Raw genomic sequence first — 24,673 nt, 5'->3', positions numbered from 1 at the left:
TGTCATCTGAATTATTTAGATTTCAGGCTGATTTTGAGATTTTCTTTTCAGGGATAAACTAAGTGCAACTTTATTTTACTTTTCTAAAGTCGTGTTACAATTCAGTTTCTGTGGCCTGTGAATCACAATGATATAGATAGGGAGCAGGGTAAAGTTTCATTGTTCTTTTTCTGTGTCTGTTTGACCATGGAGTTAGTATATTTAATTGAGGGAGTGTAGTGGCAGCCCCCCTAGATAAGGGTAAAGGGGCTTTCTCTCCACAAAAAAAAAAAAAATGTTTTAACTGTGTCCCTTGTGTTTGGCTTACTATCAAAATCTTCTTCCCATGATGTGCGAACAGGAAAAGTCGAAAGGGTACGTTCAACATTTCAAATAATCAAAAAAAATGTTAACGTCACAACAGCGAATGCACACTAGCATTCGCTGTTGTGGTTCAGAATTTTGAATGCAGATTGCACTATAGTGGGGATTGGGAAATGTAGTCTTTCCCTCACTGTAGTGCAATCTTGGAGTTTGTATATATAAGTAGCAGGGGGGCGAAGCCCTCACATGGGGGTTGCAGGGTGGTTTGCCCCCCCCCCCCGTTTAAAACTTTCATAGCTCATGACTGGAAGTGTGGTATTTCTGGTAAAATCTACATTTTTAAGTTGTTGACTTTCCTTAAATACCTTGTTCGGTCATGTTCTTGGTTGTAAATTTGATTTCTAACATTTTGGGTTGGAAATATGAACACTCGCACATTGCAGGTGTGAGATTTTGATAGTAAGCCCTTATGTTTATCTATTTTTCTGTATGACTATATTATTTCAGTGGAGTAGTTTTGTTTGAGTTTCAGTGGTGTGGTCTTTAGTCCTCTCCTCTTCTATCCACTGCCTTTCTCCTAGCAATATATTATTCCTATTAAGAACATCTTTCCTGAACCTTTGCCTACAAGGACTCCTGTTCCATTTTCTTGTTTTCCCGTCTGTCATCTGCTTCCTCTTTCTGCCTTTAAGTCCTCATATGCCAGCTTTACCTGTGCCAATACTGTGTGACTTCTCCTCAGTTGTTGATAGGCTCACAACCATTCATCTCGCTACTTTGTGCATGGCATTTGTGCACAGGCTTTATCTTGCCACTTCTGGTTACACCCCCAATACTACAGTTATGCTCTGACATTCTAGGTTTCAGATATGTCAGTCCCCAGCATAATTTGGATGTTTGTTGCTATCATGTAGCTCATGAGATCAGGCATCCTTCAACCTTATTTCCTCTAATTCTGTGTCCTTTAGCCTTTATGTCTCCAATTAAAATTATTTTACCCTTGGTAATGTTACAATATGCCTTATTACATACAGTACCTCACAGCAAGACGTCCCATTCGATTCTCAGGTAGAGCGTCTTCTGTGTGGAGGCATGTGTGAATGGGCGTGCCTTCGTTGAAGGTTGTGCATCAGGGCTGGTAACTCGGCACATAAAAATCCACTACCAAACATTAGCTGACCAGAGTTCCGCTGTGGCGACCCCTAACCGGGATAAGCCAAAAGACACAACAACAACATACAGTACCTGCAGCAAAAAATTAAAATTTGCCATAAATGTTTGAAGATCATAGAAGCAGGCACAATAGAAATAATCCGAGAGAGAGAGAGTATGTGTGAGAGTTGATAGCACAACGTTTATGATAAGGTTTTTGTTTAACATTGCTACTCCTTTGTAGAATAGCTGGCTTGTTATGTAGTCAGTGCTAACCTCATGTTCAGAAATTGTGCAGCTAAAAGTGACAAAATAAAAGTATTTTATTCTGTGGTTCATAGATTATCACCAGTTTTCTAATAAGATTCATAGATTAGCAACAAATGCTTGATTTTTAAATGGCATGAGAAACAGCTTCAAAGTTGCTGTTTAATTTCATTTTTTTTGCCTCAAGTCAGTACACATTCTTGCATTTCCTTTCTTAACCTTAGGCTGTAGCTTTAGATTTTATAACTCTCACTTTTTGGTATTTTGACAGCTGTGCTAGAGTTTATCAACATCCCCACTTGTACGCTCATTAATTTTACTACTTTCTCTGACTAAACTTTTATTGTAGCCATTGTCATTTATTGCATATAAACTGAGGTGTTTGTCATTAATTCCACCTTTTTATTGATTTTGTCTTTCCACATTCGGTGTGTATATGACAATTTATTTTGTTCTCTTTTTTGTTGCTTTTATTTCTTATAAAACCATGTTAAACCACACTGTTGCACTACTGCTGCTGGGATTCCACTCAAGAGCAAACAGCTGCTCCCCAATTTCTTTCTCTTTTTCTATTATTTTACCTAACTAGTACTCCCCTAAGTGCCTACTGACTAATCAATCAATGTTTCTTTAATTCCTAAAGAATTCTTATTTGTATATCCAACACTGACAATTACCTACTACTACACACCTAGAATGTTAGAACATACTAGCATGCTCTAAAGTATGTAATTATGCATGATGCTTTTGTTTCTTTGTAATTATGTATGATGCTATTTCTCTTTGTATCTCACTTTTTGTACTATATTGTATTGGAGCTTTTTTCCACAGACCACCGCCGAAAATGGACCTGTGTCCAGCCGGACTTTCCCGGTAAACAAATGTAAAATAAATAAAAATGTACTATATTTGTATACTGTGGTGTGTCATTTCTGTCATGCTTTTTCATATCACTGTAAAGTGACCAATAACAGGAAAAGAGCTGATCTTTTTAGTTCGGAATCTCTGAGATCTCACATGTTGAGTGAGATGTTTCAAAAAATACATACCAAAAGGGGCATTCAGTTTAATCATGGATCTGATAAGAGATGAGTAAAGGGGAGTTAAGATGTATTTGGTCTTGAACAGATGTCTTTGAAAATTAGTTAAGTGAGAGGTAAAGATTTCTGAGGTACTACAAGGTCATGATGGTCAAATGACAAGGAATTGTCAACAAGACTGTTTGGATCCTTTACTTTATGACAGTATTGGTTGGAAGGGGATATTATCGTTATGGTATGACATGGTAATGCTTTGTTTACCAAAATTAACTGAAATACATCTTTTCATACTTAATTTGATGTTATCCCTGTTAACACAGTCTAACCTATGTTGGAAAAATTGTGAGTCAGTGGGGAAATGAATAACAATACCTTCAGTTTATAGTTCTCTATAAATGTCGATAACCAAATGTTAGGAGTGTTGGCATGAAAGTCTTAGAAACTGATACTAGATTGGAGGGGGCCCAACAGTGGACCCTATCATATTCCACTGGTAACCTTTTTTGCTTAGACAAGTGGTACATACAGCTGTAACAACATGTTGGGTCAGACAACCTCTTGGCTAGCCACTGCACAACATATAGGTTTATATTCGTATTCTGCAAATATATCAATAATGCAAGCAGGGTTCCTATTAAATCAGCGAACACTGTTTAATCAACCCTTTTTATTCGAAATGGTGAAATCCCGAAAGCACGGAACAGTGATTTTTTTTTCCCCAGGGAAAAAAATCACTGGGCCGTTTTCGGGACTTTGCCATTTCCTCCACTGTGGTGCAATCTCGGAGTTGGCATATTTAAGTGTGGGGGGAGGGCGAAGCCTCCCACTTTATTTTGTGTTAGGGTTTTTTTTTTTTTTATGGAGCAGCTGTTCTGTGTGTTTGGCCTTTTGGTGTTTCGCCATATTTGGGTTGATTATAGCGCATTCACTAAGTCAAGCACTCGCTGATATAATATAGACCCTGCAAGCAAGAGGGATGATATCAAAGTTCTCGGATGTACTTCATAACCACTATCCACTGATTTGATTACTTTTTTGAAGAAATTAATAAAGTAAAGGAGAAAGGACCTACCTTTAATGTCAGATTAGTGAGAGTTCGAGGTTATGAGATTTTCAATATTCAGATTAATGAGGTCTGAGATAAAACATTCCATAGTTTTGGATATGAGCTTATTGAGACTAATGGGTCTGTACTTACCTGGGTACATGGTTTGGCCACTTTTGTGTCATGGCCTTACAATGATTTTTTTCTGGTCTTCAGGAAATTGACCAGTGGAAAGGCTTTGATTAAACAAGTTAAGTCAGCTAGGCTATATTTAGTATGGATATTTAGGCAATTAGTACTAAATGCATAATCATAGATGGCAGGGACAATGGTATTCATGGAATACTTACAATAATAGAAGCAGTAACATTAGTACTTAATTTGTAAGCTAGGATATTAACTATTTCCATTGGGTCAGAGTGGATAGTAGTATGGGTAATATATCTGAACATTGCTGGGTGGTAGGTCTTAACTTCTTGCTATTGAAAATGAAAGATTAATAACAGTTTTTGGTTTCACTGGTTATTTTATGTTCATATTCAGTTTTAAATTTCCTAATGGTTCCTTGAAGCTTAAGTGCACTGTTAAGGTGGGAAGAATGGAGCTTGTTTCTTTCTTTCTTCCTTTCTTTTTTCTTTCTTTCTTTAGTTTGATAACCTGGTTGGTGGGCTGGTCTCAAGATTCTTTTCAGCCAAGATCCAGGCTGCAGGGGAACAGACAATATCACTATACAGCAAGATAACATACTATGATATGCATACAAATGGCACAGAAAACAAAATGCATCACATAAGATAATATGATGATTACAAATTGTGACATCCCTCCTGTGGGTCAGTAGTCAAGAAGAGTCAGTCCTCACCACTGACACCAGTGATGGACGTTCACTTGGAACAAAAATGGATGCAGGTCTCTGCACCAAGCACAATTTCCCTTAAGAGCACACAGGGAGCACACTCAGGCCTGGGGCTGGTCTCTCTGTCTCTCTCTCTCTCTCTCTCTCACTCTCTGTCTCTCGAGGACCCAAATACGAGTTTTGTGGTGTGGCAGGTTAATGCAGTGGTCTGCATGTGCAATGGTCATGGGTTTGAAATATGGAACAGGTGTTTATTTTCCATGGCCTCCAACACCTGTCCTATGTGGACAGGCTCAAATCACTATCACTCTACTCAGTATCATACAGATTGCTCAGAGGTGATCTCTGTCTTGCCTACAAGGCAATCTCAGACCCTGCTCTACTAGCAATGCTCCATATCCGTAAGTCTAACTCCTCATGGATTACCCAATCGAAAAGTCTAAATCTAATATGTGACATTAACAAAACCTGCTGGAGAGACAAGTTTGTCTCCCAGAGCTTGCCCCATCTCTGCAATAGACTCCCCATACAAGTCAAGCAAAGTACTTCACTGACCCTCTTCAAGCGCAAACTTGATGAGTGGATTGGAAACCACAAGTTTGTCCCAGGGGTTCCACCTGTGTCTCTCATTGACAAGGATGACAAGTGCCGATTGAGGTTTCTTTTTTAGCGATAAACTCTTCAGCTAGGCTTGTAAGGGCCCCAGGGCCATTAGCCTAATCATCTCTTATGATCCCACTGACACAGCTCCTCACCCAAGTGTTCCATGCCAAGTCCTCCACCACCATCTTTGTGAAACCAGTGCTCTGTGTCCCTGCTCCAAGTAGCTAACACACACACACACACACACACACACACACACACACACACACACACACACACACACACACACACACACACACACACCTGAGTAAGGCTGGCACAGATTTACCAGCTATGCTCACTCTGCCCAGACTATAAGGTAGATATTGCCACCAGAACACTCCAAAAGTAGCTACTTTGAGGCTGTTACCAGAGTGATAAACTCTTCAGCTAGGCTTGTAAGGGCCCCAGGGCCATTAGCCTAATCATCTCTTATGATCCCACTGACACAGCTCCTCACCCAAGTGTTCCATGCCAAGACCTCCACCACCATCTTTATGAAACCAGTGCTCTGTGTCCCTGCTCCAAGTAGCTAACACACACACACACACACACACACACACACACACACACACACACACACACACACACACACACACGCGCGCATGCACACACACACACACACTCACACACACACACACACACACACACACACACACACACACACACACACACACACACACACACCTGAGTAAGGCTGGCACAGATTTACCAGCTATGCTCACTCTGCCCAGACTATAAGGTAGATATTGCCACCAGAACACTCCAAAAGTAGCTACTTTGAGTCTGTTACCAGGGTATCCAATTATACTGAGTAAAATTAATACTAATACAAATGGTAGTGTTTGACCAAAGTAGCAAGACTTTTAGAAGTGGCCACAGTGCCACCAAATAAATATAAGTACTCTCAAAGGTTAAAATATTCTCTAAAAGACCAATCACAATGAAAAGTGTAAATATATTTAATAATAAATAATAAAATAATATGAAAATACTAAATATCTACTTACAACAAACACCAGAGTTTCAATCACAGGAAATATTAAAAATAACACCGATGGAAAGATTCACATAGATACAGAAAAACAATACTTTAATATCACTATATTTTCCTAACCGACTAAAGAATTACTGTTCCCTAGTTCACTTAGTAGAGCAAGACAAGATGATGTAGGTAAATAGTCCTTCTTTGTCAGGTTTCAAAAACAGACTGCCCTGAGACTTCTGTCTCATCTAGTATTAAAACATCATGTCAGTGCTGGATTACAGAATGATATCACATACATCTGTTCATCTGACATCTGGTTCCCACACTATCCTCTTTACTAGAAACTGAACCAGGATCTAGCACATATATGTCATAAGACACACAACAATTAGTTCACCCCTAAGGACAATACAGTAGGATTCCTTTTCCTGGATTTCATATACATTTTTTATCTGGCTGCAATTAGAACCATAAGATACAATTTTATGGCCTAAATCAGGTAATTTAATTTCAGACTATTTTTCAATGTTAGCCAGACTGAGATTAACCTCTTCTCTTCCAGTATCCTCTTTTACAATATATTCATTTCAACAGTTACAATACAGTCTGACATACAGGTGTATTTCTTCTCTGTTCAGTAGGACCCACTGCTGATACACTTTTAACACAAGCAGCTTTATAAATACATGTTCAACACAAGCACCTGTACAGATCAGGTTGATATACAATGAAACCTAATTCTTTACAAAACTCCAGCTAGCTATGCTGGCACATGTTATACATCCACTGCCCTACTTCTCCTAGCATAGCTAGCAATACCTCACATCATCACACAAATGAAGGATGCAGAACAGGTGTAGTAATATATGATTTATTGTACAGTAATGTACATATATTCTATAGCATGGTAATATACAGTAATAGTAACAAGTTAGCTATCTGTAATGCCTTGGTATCCCAGAGGAGGCAGACGTCTTACATGCATTAATAATTTATCTTATTTTATAGTTGATTTGTATGGGTATTTTACAATAAAATGTTTGTTTTTAAAATTCTCTTTATATTTGCTTTGGCTTTTGTGATCTCAAAAAAAAGGCACCGAAAACTACTTTTATGTAGGGGACAAGCCCCAACATCCACTTAGTTATATATACCAAATCCATGGTTGCTCAAATATTATAAAAACACAATCAAGCCCAAGAGTGAAAAACCATTCCTGCATGCTAGTCGATCAATACATCAGTATACAGAAAAATGTGGCTGTCAACCAAATGAAGGATGCAGAAAATGCAACCTCCATATTATATGATTGATTTGACATGTGCTGTTTATGGTCTTGCATAATGAATATTCTTGACATATAGATGGCATGTTCATTTCTTATCTTGAACTGTACTCTTCCTACACTAATAAGATTGACTTACATTTTACTTGCCAGTTACATTATCATTTTCTACAGTGTGAGTTGTGTAAATTTAACATTTTTTATAGGAAAAAAGTCCCCATTCAACACATATGAGCATACTAGTGAAACTTGGGGCATGTATGAATGTTACATTGAAACACAATATATATAGTGCATGTAGAAATGATAAAGTCTATAGTAAAGCTTAAGGTACATAGTGAATGTAACATTGAAACATAGCGTATATAATGCATGCAGAAATGATAGAGACTATAGTGAAACTTAGGGCATATAGAGAATGTAACATTGAAACATAGCATATTTATAGTGCATGTAGAATTGATAAGAGTCTACAGTAAAACTTATGCCATATAGTGAATGTAACATTGAAACATAGCATATATAGTGCGATAAAGTCTATTGTGAAACTTAGGGCATATAGTGAATGTAACACTGACACATAGCATATATAGTACATGTAAACTAAAAAGATGGAAACTGGAGGGAAAAAAAAAACAACCCCCCCCCCCCAATAATCCACAACAATCTCCAGCAATGGCAGGGAACCTAATAAAGGCAGTCTCACGGTGTAGTTCCACACAGTTTTATTAAACAGAACCAGGATTAAACGCTTTCATTTCCCATCAGGAAACTTCATCAGAATCACAATACCAGTTGTAATAATGGTTTAAATAACAGTCCCAGTCCTCCCATTGGTTGAAACGTCAATACCAATCAATGAAAGACTTCCACTTAAAGCACTCAAACCATAACATATAGTTCAAAATTAACACAATTACAAAGTTACAAAGTTACGAAATGACAAAAAATCTGTGTTAAAAATTTATATTTGTGTATATATATATATATATATATATATATATATATATATATATATATATATATATATATGTTTGTAAGGAAATGTATATAAAAGTATGTATCTACATACGTCTATAAAAGTAAAATATTATGTAATGTGCTCAAAAGTCATGGACTGACAAAAAACTAATTTGTGTCCCATAGTTCTCTTATTTAATACCTGCCTCAAACATAGTGTATACTCTACTTATTTTCCTCTATTTCAACTTGTTAGCTCTAAATTTCAGTGCTGGAATTAATGATATGTGATAATTTAATCCAGGAAATGTGGCCACATCCAACCATAGCTGCCATATAAGTTCTCTGAACCCCAATCTATTTTCCCAATCACCCCCCCCTCCACAATCCTTTGGAACTGTCTCTAGCACCCAGAATTTGAAATCAACATTCCTACATTGTAAAACATGTCTGAATAGTGCATTAGTCTCTTTTTTCTGATTAATATCATATGTGTGTTCATATATCCTTTGTCTCAGATGTTGTTCTGTTTTACCAACATAATATGCCCAACAGGTGGTACAGTAAGCAAGATATACAACTCCTCTGTTGAAACACGTAAAATGACCAGTGGCCTTTAATATAAAAGGTACTGTGGGGAGTGACAAATTACCCTTTTTGGCAATAAAGGCACATTGGGAACACCTCCCACACCCAAATGTTCCCTTGATGTAATCTGTCCTAACTTCTAGTTTCTGCCCACTTTTCTCGAACATGTCCTTAAGGCTATGATTCCTTCTAAAACTGTATGTTAGTTGTTTGTTAAATATGTCCAATCTGTTGGGCATTCTCCTAGACATTTCCCATACATTATTAATGGTCTTTTTTATCCAAGAGGTGTCCAGGTTGTAGGTAATGACTAAGTAGGTGCTTGTCTGATTTGTGGGTTTGGTGAATTTTGTACCCTAAATCACAACTAGGATTTGAATTAGTAATGGTAATTTCCATGCTAAAATTAGTGCAAGACCATTTTAAAAGAGGGACATATTTAGTACCCCAACCCATCATAACTTCCTCTTTCAAAGGATTAATAATATTATCAGGGTAGCCTCTTTCTGAAAAAAGCTGATGTACATATTCCAGTTCATTAAGTAAATCTGTCTGCTGTGAAGTCATCCTGGCTAGCCTGACCATTTGTCCTTTTACTATAGTTTTCTTCTGAAGAGGAGCGTGATTGCTATCAAAGTGTAGGTAAAAGTTGGAAAAACAGTTTTTCCTATATACTTTAGACACGTAACTCTATATAGTACACATAGAAATGATAGAGTCTATTATCCTTGTAGTGGTTTTCACTAATTTTTAAATAGTATTATTTTGTTTTAACAATGCAGGGGTTGCTTGTTTGTTTTGTCCTGTGTTAGTGACAGTGAGTGTAGCTGTTATGATGTTTTTACATTTTTTTATCCAGTTTGTTCCACATGTAACTAGCTGGTTCTGTATTGAAGGTCACAGCAGACAATTGTTAAAAAAGCTAGATTGAACTTTTAGATTTAATTGTGATTACAGGAGCATAGTATTCTACACAGATTGGATTAATCTGATCAGAGTATAAGATTTGATGGAAGTCTCTGCCACAATACGTGGAATTCCAACCACTTGTTGATATAGTGCCTCATGCAAGTCATTTTGTAAGTAAGAAGGCTAAGCATTGGAAATAAAATAGCAGTATGAGTGGAAATATGTCTGAGTAGAAAACTCAGAAACTGTTATTCATAGGTGTGATATCTGTAGAGGGGGCTCTAACAAAACTAATGATTTATTTCTATGAACCACACTCTTTTTAAATTTTTTAGTCAGATACTTTCCAGACTAAGTAACTTGGCATAGCTTTCTGTAGACAATACCAAGGCTGTAAAGGTTGTACTAAATGGTGTAAGGAGAATGCAAAATTTCTGGATGCAGTACTGAAACTGGTGTGATAACTAGTTGAGTGCAGAGGGTTAATGCTAAAAATGCAAAGTAATGTTTTTGGCTGCATCCTTAGGCATGAGATACAGGCCTCAGTATTAGTACATATATTTCATCTTTATTTCCTTTCCATTGACTTATACATTTAAAGAAAAAAGACTAGATTGTTTGTGCTAAATGCATTTCCATCTGTACTTCAGTATTTTGTACCACACAGTTATTGTTCCTACTGTTACTGCATCATTAGGCTCCCACATCTTATATATTCATAGGTAAGTACAAGGCTAGCTGCCTTCGTGGGCCATTTTAACTCTAGCCAGTTTCCATTTCAAAGGTGAGAATCAAACCCTGTACCTTGTGTCTGTGAGGTAAACCCTTTAACCATTATACCAACCCCCAGTCCAAGTTATAGATCAAGAAGGGTTTTCTGCTGATTATGATATCTGTTTAATATGAGTACTAAATAAAATAAGTTCCTCTCCTTGTTTATAGTCTTCATCTTCTTCCTTGTATCGTGCCCAGTTCCCATTATTATACTGCTTGTTTTATCTGTGGTGAAGGGAATTTAAATAAATGGTGAAAGTAATCCAAATTCGTGATGCTTATAGTTCATCTTTTTCCTTTTCATTCATATTTCATTATTTAATAGCTATATTTTTTGTTGAAAAGAAATACTGTATTTATTTCAACAAAGTTAGGACTGATTAGGTATAGCTTCTTTTTTTCTGGAAAGCTTGTTTATATTGGTCTGGTTAAGAACTTCCTCAAAGCTATAAAAATTTATTGGAAAAAAAAAAAAAAAAGAACTTCCTCAAAGCCACATATTTTTCAAAGGAAGACGAGGGAATCATTTCAGGGTAACAGGATGAAACTTGTTCCAAGTTCACTGACAACTCTTTGGTAATGCTTTCATGTTTTTAAATTTTATTTTTTTATAAAAAAATTTCCCCACTTAATTGTCATCCCTCCTTTTGACAGAAAAAGTCCATGATTGTTTTTATCTGGAAATTTTTGAATTAAACAGTCTATTTCTTTCTTTTTTTGTACGGGCTTAGGAGTTCATACTTTTTGGCCTTGTGCATCAAAATAGAGGTATATGTATGGTAACATTTATTTACATATATTTCCTTGCTTTATCTTCTTAAAATACCTATATTTGTATAAATGTTAGTTTCAGGTAAAACTGATTCATTTGCATGAAAATGCGCTGTGCTTCTGGAACAATTTGTTGTATATATCAGCAGGATTTTTAAAGCTCTTATTTTCAGTAGAGGCCCACAGCTAAAAGTAGAACTGGGTGACTGAATCCTTGTTGTGTCCTTTGAGTGATCCATTATTTGTAAATATAGTCCCTTAAGAGCGCAGTGCTCATGGCTTTGGAATTTGCATTGCAGGTCAGAAAAGTGCTGCCAGATATCTACTTATGTCACTAATTTCAGCCAAAATAATACATAGTGAAGATGCCTTCCTCAAGATCCATGCTGGAGCACTACTGAGCCGTACCCAGACCTCATCAATATACAGTACCCCATAAACCTTGTAAAGTAGTCAAAATGACATGAGAATACAATAGTCGTTTACTTATTTCACACTAAAACTCATACAATGTCACAGGCTGCTGATGATTCTCACTCTGCCATAGTTAATTGAATTCAGTCTGCAATGATGCATAAGGACTAATCAACAATGAACATGCAGAAAGATACCAAAACACTTAATTGGACAGTGAAGTAGAAATTACACTATATGAGCATGTAAAGGACTTGAGTGATTCACAAAACATGTACCATGGATATGTCATCTTTTTTCGTGTCAACATAGTGATTCATCTTTTAAAAGTAAAATACCAAGTTATGCTTCCAGAGGATAGGTGGAGGTCTGCACCAGCATCCTTTTGGTGAAGGCTGTAGAAAAGCCATTAGTACATCATACAACATGTAATGACTGCTGAACATAAACACTGAATACCAAGCAGCTGCTTAACAAATATATGCTGCTGCTGTACCTCAAAAAGGGCTATAGATATAGGAGGACCTCTTATGAAATGCATATTTTTTGAAAGGATTTGTTTACTGGGTCATACAACTATAGTAAAAGCTGCAATTCCATTTTAAGCAGTTTTCCAACTGGTGTGCCCCATCTTCAAAGTAAGTAATGACAAATAAATTATCAGATTTTCTGAATGCTTCAGTTTTAAGAATTTAGGCAAAGAGCTGTGTACAAGCATATATCAGGATAATGCGAACTCTCTGTGATTCCAAAGATAAGGATAAAAAGATGAAATTTGAATATTCTGATTTATGATAATGTTTGATACGATTTTGGGTATACAGGAAGGATTTGCAGAAAGCAGTACACTTTTTGTAAAACAATGAGTAAGGCTCAGATGGTATTACAATAAATTTAACAGCTTGTTAAGATACATTTAAAAATATTGATTCTTGTAGTGTTTTGAGCACACATACCCTTTTTATGGGAAAAACAATGAAGCAGTTAAACCTATTTATGACATCAATAAATTACATAATCTTTCACAAGTTCCAGATTATTAAGAAAACATCTTACAAAAAAAAAAAAAAAAACAAATCACATGCCATACACTTCTCGTATTGAAATAATGTGGAACATCAGTGTTATATTTCAAAATGAATACCGCTTCTATTTTTTTTCTAGATGATACTTGGTCAAAGCTGTAAAAAATCTTATATTAGAAAAGTGCCTTGAAAGTACCAAAGAACTTTATAATGACATCCATTGTCCTAAATGATTTGGTCTGAAATGTCACTTATTTTATTGAACTTTTAGACTTTAGGCCTCAAATTCTATTGATTCAGATTCAATGTCTTTACAGTACTGATTTCCAAAATAGATTACATGTAGTAAAAAGAAGTACATTTGGTAAATTAAAAATAAGTTGGGTGAAGACATTTAGTAAATAAAAAGATTTGGTGAAGAGTATGACCAAATACATTGCATCAGGAATAGCAAATGTGGAAAGATATAATTATATATATATATATATATATATATATATATATATATATATATATAAAAATGTATATGTAAGCCTATTATATCAAATATCTTACAGATATACAGACAATTTTGGAAAGCCCCAATGAGGGATTGAAAACACTGAGATACAAAGTGGATTCAATACCTCGTCTGTATGTCTCGCTCTTTCTCTCTCTTCTGGGTAAGGCATTTACCATAGTTAAATAGGGGGCTGTTTCTCCTATCCTTCATTATAGGAAACTAAACACTGTTAGCCCTTTGGACAGAGTTTTGGTAAGGTACTGTGTTGAATAAGTACACGTTGTTTTAGATACTCCCCATGTGCAAAGACACGGAATTTTATTTATTTATTTATTTATTTATTTATTTATATATATTTTTATTTATTTATTTAACATTTATTAACCAGGAAAGTCTGACTTGGAATGAAGCCAATTTTCAGAGGATGCTCAGGAGAAACACTCCAGATGCATGTGTTTGTAATGTGGGAGGAAACCGGAGCACTTGGAGGAAACCCACACAAATGTAGGGAGGACATGCAGACTCTGAACAGAAGGCACCCCAACCGAGAATCAAACCGGAGAACCTTTTGCTGTGAGGTGACAACGCTATCGCTGCACCACTGCACCATCCACATTGCGAAAGGATACAAGCACTTTCGAGGACATTATCACAAAATATGTAGGATTGTCATCAGAATCCATAAAATAATTCTTAAAAAAAGAATCCATACAACAAGATGATAAAAGGGGGTCTATATTATATGCTCGAATTTTTAAACTTTGGCGCTCATATAATTGACCCTATATCAGCAAAGTTTTAAAACTTCGAACATATAAAAATAAACAAATAAAAACAAAAACAACCTACCTGAATGCTCTGTGCAGGGGGGCAAGCCCCCCTGCACCCCCCACAACCCCCGCTACTTAAATATACCAACTCCGAGATTGCACTACAGTGAAATAAAGGGAAATATTCCCTTTGGTGATCTCACTTCATTGTAGTGCAATCTCGGAGTTGGTATATTTAAGTAGTGGTGGGTGTGGTGGTGTGCAACCCCCCACGTAGGGGCTGCAGGGGGGATTGCCCCCTTGCTCAGAGCATTCAGGTAGGTTGTTTTTGTTTTAATTATTTTTTTTATATATGTTCGAAGTTTTAAAACTTCGCTCATATAGAGTTGATTATATGAGTGTCAAAGTTTTAAAACTTTGAGCATATAATATAGACCCGATAAAAGGTGCTTAGTATGTAGACTCATGAGGAAAGGGGTGGAGGAGAACTGCAGATATGATCATTTTTTTAAGTATATTGAGGAAATCAGTTTTGTCCAAACAAAGTAAGACTTTTCATAAAAAAAACTCCCCAAAAAAACAAAGGCATGAATAGCGCAGCACAGGCTAAAGAAAGAAGGTAGATAGATACTGATGTATGTGAGGAAGTACTTCTCTATAGATATGGTGGTAGATGCACAAAATAGCCTTTTTGACGAGGTTGTGGGATCAGAAATTGTAAAGGAAATTTAAGGGCATGGGCCACCTCTAAGTGAATTCTTGGAACTCAGGCTGTAGTTGAACAAAGGTATGCAACTGATCCTGTATGTAGAAAAGTCAATTCTTGGGACTCAGGCTGTAGTTGAACAAAGGTATGCAACTGATCCTGTACATACAGAATGAGACTTTAGTAGGCTGGCCAAGTAGTGCAGGTTTGCTGTCAGTCTCTGTCTCTTTGTATTCTACAGAGTAATGAGGGTTTCAGCTGTGCAGAACAGTCTAGGTCAGTTCAGTAAAGCGCTTCATGTTTTATAACTATTTTATCATTGTGTGAGTTTAGTGCTTAGTACAATATGTGGAAATAAACTGTTGGATGATTGTTACAATCTCTGAGTACTGCAGAATAATTACATTACTTCATCCCCAAGTGAAATTTGGAACAAATTGTAGAGAATATACTTAATTTTATCTAACCTGTTAAGTAAGACTTGCACTTCTTACTAAATGTGTCATTAGATGTCCTTGCATTCAATGCAGCAGCATCTGTAACAGATGGGATTCCCTGCAGAGGAAGCCTGAATGTCTGGCCAGCCTACCAAAGACTACTTGTTCCTTTTAAAAGGTATGCCGAACATCACCTAAACGCTCCTTGCATAGTGTAGGGTGACTTTCAGGACTACCATAATCGGAACGTCTTTGCTGCCAGTCTGAAGATATCTTTCTACCATCGGTCTGTTTACCTGCATCTGTTTTCTGCCAGTTGAACTTATTTTCTTTCTCCAGTGACTACCTACACCTGTTTGCTGACTTCTTTTGCAGTTGCAGATAAGTGCCCCATTGGGGATTTTCTTTTTTCTTACTTTTTTGTGCTTCTTGGGGTGAATGTCATCCAGTGTGGGAGACAGATTCCCCATAAAGCCCACCACAGTAAGTGTCTTTATTTTGTCTAGAAGCTTCTCATGACCATACATCTTGTTCTGCTTGTCAGGTGTTCATCCCAAAAACCCTTCACGGTAGACTTTCTTCCCTTTCCTTGTATCTTGAGAACCAGCGTCTTAAGCGTCTCGCTAAAGATACAATTGAAGGAATCTCCCAGCTCAAGGGTCAGCTGTTGGGGAAGAAGAATGAGAAAGGAGTATGACTGGAACCTTCCACTGTCCAGCCTCTTTCAAGTGTTTCTCCCATGATTGTTACAAACTTGGAGTCTCACCTGATTGTGTTGTTAGATTTATTTGCTGTGACTGTGTCTGAGGACTGTGCTTGTCCGGCTGGCAGCACGTCCGAAAAGGCTTTGCAGACATCCATCTCGGACATTCAGGGGGAACCACAGCTGATTTTTTCTGTGGGGCCTAGGAGAGTTCTTCAGTTTTAGCTGGGGAAGAACTTCCTACTATGGGTATCGACTGCTGTCCTGGGTCTGAGCCTTCTCAGCTTTCTGGACGGGACATTCCCTTAAAGAAGAGACAAAAAAATTAAACATGTTTCTTCTACTCCTAGGGATCCACAAAGTGAGTGACAGGCCTCACTCAGGGGCTATTTGCTGCTTTAATTTCCTTAAAGCCTTCTCAAGGGGGTTTGGTTCCTGCTCCTCCTTGGTCCTCTACTCCCCCTTAAAAGGCCTAGAGAACAGGATTCTTCTGAGGATGAGTTGGACTTGGATAATGAATCCCTGACCTATTCTATTCAAATTCCTTCTGCTTTGGACTATGGGTCAGAGGAGAAATGTATTAGTTCAGATGTTCCTTATGAGGATATTTCCTTTGGAGACACAATCTCTAGGATGATGGATTTTTTTAAGTGGGATTGTGCTCAGGTCTCCGATATCTGTAAGTGGTACTATGAGTTGCTGCAGTTGGACTCCCCAAACCTGTGGCTATTCTTCCTGTTTTGGCTGCCTTGCTGGGTGCATTTTCTAATGCCTGTCTTGCACCTGATTCTCTGCCCCCTGAACCCAAGAAGCCTGACAGGTTTTATAGGGTGCCTAAGGATTGTTCTTTCCTATATAAATGTCCTGCTGCTGATCCCTCTGTCATGTCTGTAGCCTCTGATAATCTCAGTTGCTTCTTTTGCCCAAGTTATTGCCTTCTGACAAGGATAGCAGAACTATGGAAAGGTTGGGTATGAAGGTTTACACTTCTGCTACCCTAGGTTTTAGGGCTATTAATTATCAGACCCTTATATCTAGGTTTGTGTTGGCTTTTCTTTCTCAGGTCTGTCAACTTATTTATGATTTTTCAGACTCTGAGGGTAGAACTTCTGTTCTTTCCTTGCTAGGGACATCCTCTCAAGTCATTCGTCATTCTATTAAATGTAGTTATGATGTAGAAGATGCCTCTTCTAGGCTGCTGTTTTTGGTACAGTGATGAGGAGGTATTCTTGGCTTAGGCTTCAACCTCTACCTGATGATAGTAAAGCTAAGTTGATGGATGCTCCTCTGGATTCTAAACTTGTGTTCAGGGAAGCTGCTGCTGGTTTGTTTAAGTCCCTTCAGGATAAGGGTAAGGCTTTACAGGAGCTTAAATTTGTGTTTGTTTCTTCTGTGCCTATATTTCAGAGAAACTATCCCACTAAACCTGCCTTTGTTCAAAGGCAATCCCGCACTTCTACTAAAGGTAGGAAGACTGGCAAACGGGCCCCTCCTACTAAGGTTTCTCAGTTTTTGGGGACTCCAAAGCTTTCCTTTCCAGACAAAACAGGCGCGGTAAGACTCTCAGTCTCTTCTCAGCCACATTCCTCTTTCTTATCGCTATTCTTTTTCTCATCCTGTTTTGTTTCAGATCGCTCAGGATTCTTGGGTTCGGTCAGTTATTCGTCAAGGGTACGTCATGGTGCGGAAATCCCATCCTCCTTTTATGGGAATTTCTCAGCCTCCTTGGGAACAACTTCCCTTTTTCCCTTCTTTAAAATCTCTTGACTCAAGGTACTATTCAAGAGGTGCCTGAGTCCCAAAGGGAGAAAGGGATCTATTCCAGACTGTTTCTAGTGCCCAGCAAAGAGGCCACTTGGACACTTATTCTAGACCTGTCTCATCTAAACACTTTTCAAAAACTGCCTAACTTTTGGATGTTGTACCTTCAGATTCTGTTTCCTCTCTTGTTCCCTCTGGCCTATATGGTGTCTCTGGGTCTCAAGGATGCTTATCTTCATATTCCGATCCATCCTCTTTTCAGGAAGTTTTTGTGTTTCTCTGTTGCTTCTGGCATTTTCAGTTCTCTGCTTTGCCCTTTGGCTTTCTACTGCCCCACTGATGTTCATGTTCACCAAATGCCTTGCTCCTGTGATTGCTTTTTGCAGTCTTCGAGGGATCTAAATTTTTCTGTATTAAGAAGATCCGTTGATTCAAGCTTCCTGTCCAGAGACTCTCTTGCAAAATTCCTTTTGTCATTTCCCTTCTTCAGAGTCTGGGGTTCACTATAAATTTCACAAAGTCTTCTCTGACTCCTTCTCAGGATCATGTTTTTCTGTGTTGCAGGATTCAGACAGTGCCAATCCTCACATCTCTGTCCCCTCCAAAGGCCTTAACTCTGATTTATTTCTTTCAAACCCTTCTTCCTCTGGTTTCCATTACTGCTAGGGAGTTTCTGAGACCTCTGGGTTTCATGGCATCCACCATTCCGATGCTCCCTCTGACCAAACGTCACATGAGAAAATTTCACTGGTTTCTGAAATCAGTGTAGCTTCAACATGGACATCTAGACTTTGTAGTTCCTCTTCGTCTTGTCTTAGACAGGAACTTCAGTGGCAGATTCAGCAGTTGTCTATGAATCCAGGGATTCTTTTCATCCCCCTCTTCTCTCTCAGGAATTGTTCACAGATGCTTTAGACATGGGATGGGGGATGGCATTTGGCTCCCTAAAAGTACAGGGGGTGTGGTTGCCTCATCATCAGAAGGGGCACATCAGTGTCAAAGAGATGAGAGCTCTTCTGCTGGTTCTTCAGGCATTTCATCCTCTTGTCTCTCTTGGGCTTCTCAAGGTGTTCACAGGCAATACCACAGTGATGTTGTATATCAACAAACAGGGAGGAATAAGATCTTATCTTCTTTGCCGGTTGGCATTTCTGGTATGTAATCTTGTTGTCAAGTATCAAGTGACTCTTCAGGTAGTTTATATCCCTTCCAGTCAGAACTTTGTGGAAGACACTCTGAGCAGGTCCTTAACTCAGTCCCATGAATGGATGCTTCACAGGGATGTGTTTCTGGACATTATCCACCAGTGGGGTACTCCTCTTTTTCCCTCCCCTCAGAACCAACAACTTCCTGTGTTTTGTGCCAGAGTCCCAAGTTCTCTGGTATGGAAGGTGAACACGCTCTCATTCTCTTGGAAGGGGATGTTTATGTATGCTTTCCCTTCCCTTCCTCTCATTCTGAAAGTCCTGTTCAAAATTCAACAGGATGCTCCCAAAATCTTGTTGGTAACTCAGTTTTGGCCACAACAACACTGGTTCCCTTTACTTCTGCATCTAGCCAGGAGAAATCATCACAAGTTACCTCACAGGGTGGATATAATTATACAAGACAAGGGGTCTGTCATCCACCCTACCTGTCCATGCTTGAACTGACAGTGTGGGCGATATGATTTTGATTCCTCACAGGCACCTTTTTTTCTGAGGACATGCTGCAAGTCCTGCAGGAGACCATGAAACCTACTACTAGGAAATCCTACTTTTCAAAATGGAAGAGGTTTTCTATTTGGTGTCTCTCTCGTAATCTGAATCTGCTTACCGTGGATGTTCCTTTGTTTCTCTTTCTTATTTGTTTAAGTTGCTCAATGCTGGTTTGACCTATTGTTCTGTTAAGGCCCACTTATCAGCTGTCTCTGCCTCTCTGCCTTTTTCTTCGCCTTTAGCTTCTAGATTTGAGGTTAAACAATTTCTTAAAGATGTCCTTAATATTAGACCTCCCAAGAAGCCTCTTCCTCCTCCCTGGGATCTTAATTTTGTTTTGGAGAAGTTGACTTAGCCTCCTTTTGAGCCTGCTGCTTCAGTTTCCTTACCACATTGTGCCTGGAAGACTGTTCTTTTTGTTAGCTCTTACTTCTGCCAGACGGGTGTCTGAGTTGCATATCCTTATGGCTTGTCCTCCTTTTTAGGTCTTTCATGTGGACAGAGTGTCCTTGCATACTAACCCTTCTTTTATGCCTAAGATGGTTAATGAGCTAGCACTGAATCAGTCTATTAATCTGCCTTTTTTTTTTCTGTTTGCAATCTGGTAGTAAGAGGGTGCTGCATACTTTGGATGTGCATAGGCAACTCAGGGTTTATTTGGATAACACGAAGGCTATTAGAAAATCTGATCAGTTATTTGTTTCTTTTCATCCTAGATCTTTTGACTTGATGTATCAAAGCAAACTGTTTCTTCTTGGATTTCTAAGGCTATTTCCTTTTGTTACACTTTTCATGGTAAGAGCTTTCCTTATTCAGTTAAGATTCATTCTACTACAGTTCTGGCTTCTTTTGGGGCTGTTTTTCAAGGGCTTAGATACTAATTCTATTCTTGAGGCAGCTACCTGGACTTCTGTGCATACCTTTACCAGCACTACAAGTTGGATGGTATTTCTAGAGATAAGGCTTTTTAGGGGGCTCTTCTGCAACTTCCCCCTTCCAAGTTTCCTCTTGCACTTTGGCACTCTCCCATATGTTAAGAATACTGCAGCAGTGAATGTAAGGATACAGAACAGTTCTGTCGAATCTTACCATAATGGTGGACATCCTTGTCTTCACTGCTGCAGTATTTGCTCCCTCCCTCCATCCCCCTAGTCTTCTGCCTTCCTGGATGTACAGGTTACCTCTTGGTTTTCTTGGATTGTGTTCCTACTGGGGCATTCAGTTCTTATTATGGTAGGCCTAAACATCACCCTTATGCCCTTGTGCTGTGCAAGGAGTGTATGGGTGACATTCGGCGTACCTTTTAAAAGCAACAAGTAGTCCTCAGTAGACTGGCTGGATGTTTGGGCTTCCACGGCAGGGAATCCCATCTGTTAAGAATACTGTAGCAGTGAAGGCAAGGACCTCTACCATTGTGGTAAGATTCTACACAACTGTACTTTATTATCAAGGTGGAACTTGTCAGAGAAACAATGTGCCAGTAGAAGGGCCCATCAGTCATACTAACATTTTTTTTTTTTCAGAATAGAAGACTTTCTAAGACTTGGTCTTGACAAGCTGCATTAAAAATGCTTTTGGAAACAACCCTTCTATAACTTGGCAATGTTAATTTATGTGGTTGAAAATACATTACAGAATGCCTTTAGATGTTGCAACACAGAGTTCCAGTACAGGTGGGTGGGCAAAGAGAGGGGAAAGGAACAAACCCAGAAGAGACTCAATTACAGTGTGCTAAATCTTATCCCTTCTGGTGTTCCTGTTGGATATGAATAGTCAGTGCAACAAATAAAGTATTCCCTTGCCCACAGTGCTTATAAATTACCAGTTCCACCTTTGTTATTTGGAGACCAGTAGGGTAATAACAAAATATCTAGCTAAACTGTCAGGTCTGCTGTGAAAAAAAATGGGAAGCCTTAGCAGAATAGACTAGGGGCTCTTAAAATAGCGGAAGAAGAAAAGCAAAGACATAGTCAATAATTTTTCTTTCTTTTTTTTAATAGAATGAAATCTTGTCTCCTTTGGGAAGAGGACAGAAGAAACTCTCATGCTGTAACATGTGCCAAAGAATTATGCACCGAAAGAAAAAGGTAGTGACAGCCCAAGAGAATGAATATCAGTTGAAAGAGAGAGCCTTCATGGAGCTGGCAAGTAAATGCCAGACTGTCATCTGCTGTAGAGTCACTCCCAAACAGAAGGCAAACATGGTGAAGTTAGTGAAGCGGCATAAAAAGGCCATCACACTCGCTATTGGCGATGGAGCAAATGATGTCAGCATGATTAAAAGTAAAAAAAATATATTTTTTCAAAACATTTACACAATGTGCACATCATATGAAAAGGAATCTTAACTTTGTAATGAAATGCAGTCTCAACAGGTCTAACATGTTAATAGAAACTACACAAATTTCCAATTTCAGCAAATATACCAACATTAAAAGTGTGCCCCTTACTTAGTCAGCTTCATTATCAAGATGTTTTTTTAAACTAAAAAGATAAAATGTTAAGTCATTGACTCACTGATGCAACAGCTGGATGTTTAACTCTTAACAGTGGTCAGCAGGGTTCAACGATAAGTCCAGTTCATCAGAGTAATAAACCGTTCCATGAGGCTAGCTTTCAACTGGAAATTGCTATCTGACTTTTTCCCATTTGAAGCTAGCAGGACAACTAGTTCTCAAAAATATGGGGTAAAGGTCCAGCAGTCACTCTTTGCTTTGTTTGTAAGCACAGAAAACATTATCACATCATAATGATACTCTTACTGTTACTTCTTGGAGGTCAAAGCCAAGGTTAAGGCCTTATGGCTCACCAGGTTTGCTGATGACTGAAAACTAAGTGTCATTATTAACTATCCAGAACACACCAAGATCCTCTAAGAGAGACATTCCCATACAAAAATCTGGTGTCAAAACCATGGACTAAAACTAAATGCCAAAAAGTGTATAATGGTATCCTTCAGTAAGCACACCATTTCCTGCAACTATCATATTGACAGCATATTCCTGAAAATCAAACCAGTAACTGGGGACCTGAGAACCTATGTAGGCAGTGAGCTGCCCATGTACCTGCTATAGTAAGAAAGCCCTTCTTCTTTGAATAGCTTATTAGTAAGGGTATGGCATCCAGGTCCAGGGCTGTGATCTTTCCACTGTATTCAGAACTTATTAGACCAATCATTGAGTATAATGTCCCTTTTGTCTTGTACCTGTCCAAACACTTGGCACAACTTGTATGCCCACAGTGTTTTCACACCAAGGAAAACTGATAATTCAATAAAGGTGTTTGAAAAAATAAATAAATAAAAGGTCTAAATCATAAGAACTACATTGATCATCTCAAAGTCTTGTCCCTATTCTTGGTATCATACAAATTGCTGAGGGGTGATTCTACCTTGCAGAGAGTCTTCAACAGATCCTATCCTCTCAGATATACTGCAAAATCTGCAATTCCAATGGTGGCATTAAACCCCACTGAAGAGATCTTAAGCTCTTCTGGAACTTAAATAAAACATGTTGGGTGGATAGATATGTATTACAGAGAATTCCACTTCTTTGGAATCATTTGCCACCCCATAAAGAATAAAGAACTTCTTACTCTATTCAAATGTAATCTGGATGAATGAATGGGAAATTGCAAATTCACCTCTGGAGTTAACACCCTCGTCTTTTATGTAAAGAGGTAACATGAAAATGTCTGCCCACTCTGAGTTATTCATATTTATATTACAAGCAATAAAAAGCATTATGGTGATGTATAGCTAGGCTTCTAAAAATACTCCAGGGTCAGTGGCCTAGTAAAAACTATGCATGTATGAAAAGGTCAAGGAATATGGAACTGCTAGTGTTTGCCAAAACTTGAGTGTAAGGCAGTCCCAGATGGGTTACATAAGTAGATGAGTGTTGTCAAGGCTGGATACTCATTGTTTTATAAAGTACACACTGAAATGATGAATGTGAACGAGTGCAAATGAACTGCAGAATGATCTAGAATGTAGTTATACCCTGTGTCTCAAAGTTATGACCTGAAGCCTGAAACAGCCAAATGAAGATTGAAAAACTAAAATTAAATGACTCTATAGTTGCAATTTACCCTAAACAAGATACACAATATTTTCTTAACAACACCCTTCTGTCCCTATACACTTTGTGCCTGGTCTGTCTGCTAGCAGTTTTATATTCTACAGTACGTAGATGTGAGTAAACTCAGTACATCTGGACAACATGACAGAATTTAACAGTCTCTGCATGTTCAGTGTAGAAGCCTGAGTGAACCATTTAACCTCCCTGTGTTATCCACAACCTAGAAAAAATGACTGCATGATCTGTGAGTTTTATAAGTGTCATAAGACAAATCTATAATGTAGCACACAGATGCTTCATATAAGAAACAACAGTAACATTTCTCTTTATGGACTATAAAGGGATTCAAAACATTTCTTTCAATAACTGCATCATATCAGATGTACTACTGACAAAACATTCTTAAATGACTATCAGAAGTAATTGTAGTAGTCAGGGTAATAGCATTATTAATAGTAATTACAACAGTACTAGTAGTAGAAGTAATAGTGATAGTAGTATCGTAGCACAAGTGGTAGTAGTAGCAATAGTGGTACTAGCAGTTGTAGTAATAGTAGTAGTGGCAATAGTGGTAGTAGCAGTACTAATGGTCATAATAATACTACTAGTGCTAGCAGTATTAGTGGCAGTGGCAGTAGTAGGAGTACTAGTACTAGTGGTGGTTTTAGTAGTAGTAGTACTAGTGGTAGTAGTAGTAGTGGTAGTAGTACTAAAAAGAGTACCAGAAATGGTATGATTTAAACCCATGACCCTCTGCATTTCTGCATTTTATATGCCTAGACTACCTCGGTCAAGATTCATAGTGTTACACATCCTGCATTCTCACTTGCATTTTATGCAATATGGTCAGACTTTCTCTGTCAATGCTTAATTGCACTTCTCCCATGTTACCTTCACTTAGGCATATACATAGAGTTCATTGTCAGATCCAAAAAAGGGCTGTCCTACTCTATCTGCACATCTCCCTCTGTACTGGATAAGGCATTTATCTGGTTAATA

The 24,673-nt window shown here is 38.1% G+C and overlaps 1 protein-coding gene across 1 annotated transcript in view; it reads left to right on the top strand.

The window, feature by feature from the left end:
• Positions 1-24,673, top strand: part of LOC122787323 (phospholipid-transporting ATPase IC-like) — a 446,410-nt gene that overhangs the window by 309,825 nt on the left and 111,912 nt on the right. Inside the window, exon 21 of the mRNA XM_044053968.1 lies at positions 21,596-21,878. Coding sequence (XP_043909903.1) covers positions 21,596-21,878 — 283 coding nt within the window. The remainder of the gene's footprint in view (positions 1-21,595; positions 21,879-24,673) is intronic.

Source organism: Protopterus annectens, chromosome 13.part0 (assembly GCF_019279795.1).
Source record: "Protopterus annectens isolate FY-2018-M chromosome 13.part0, PAN1.0, whole genome shotgun sequence".
Lineage (NCBI taxonomy): Eukaryota > Metazoa > Chordata > Ceratodontiformes > Protopteridae > Protopterus > Protopterus annectens.
This window is presented reverse-complemented; position numbering and strand designations above follow the sequence as displayed.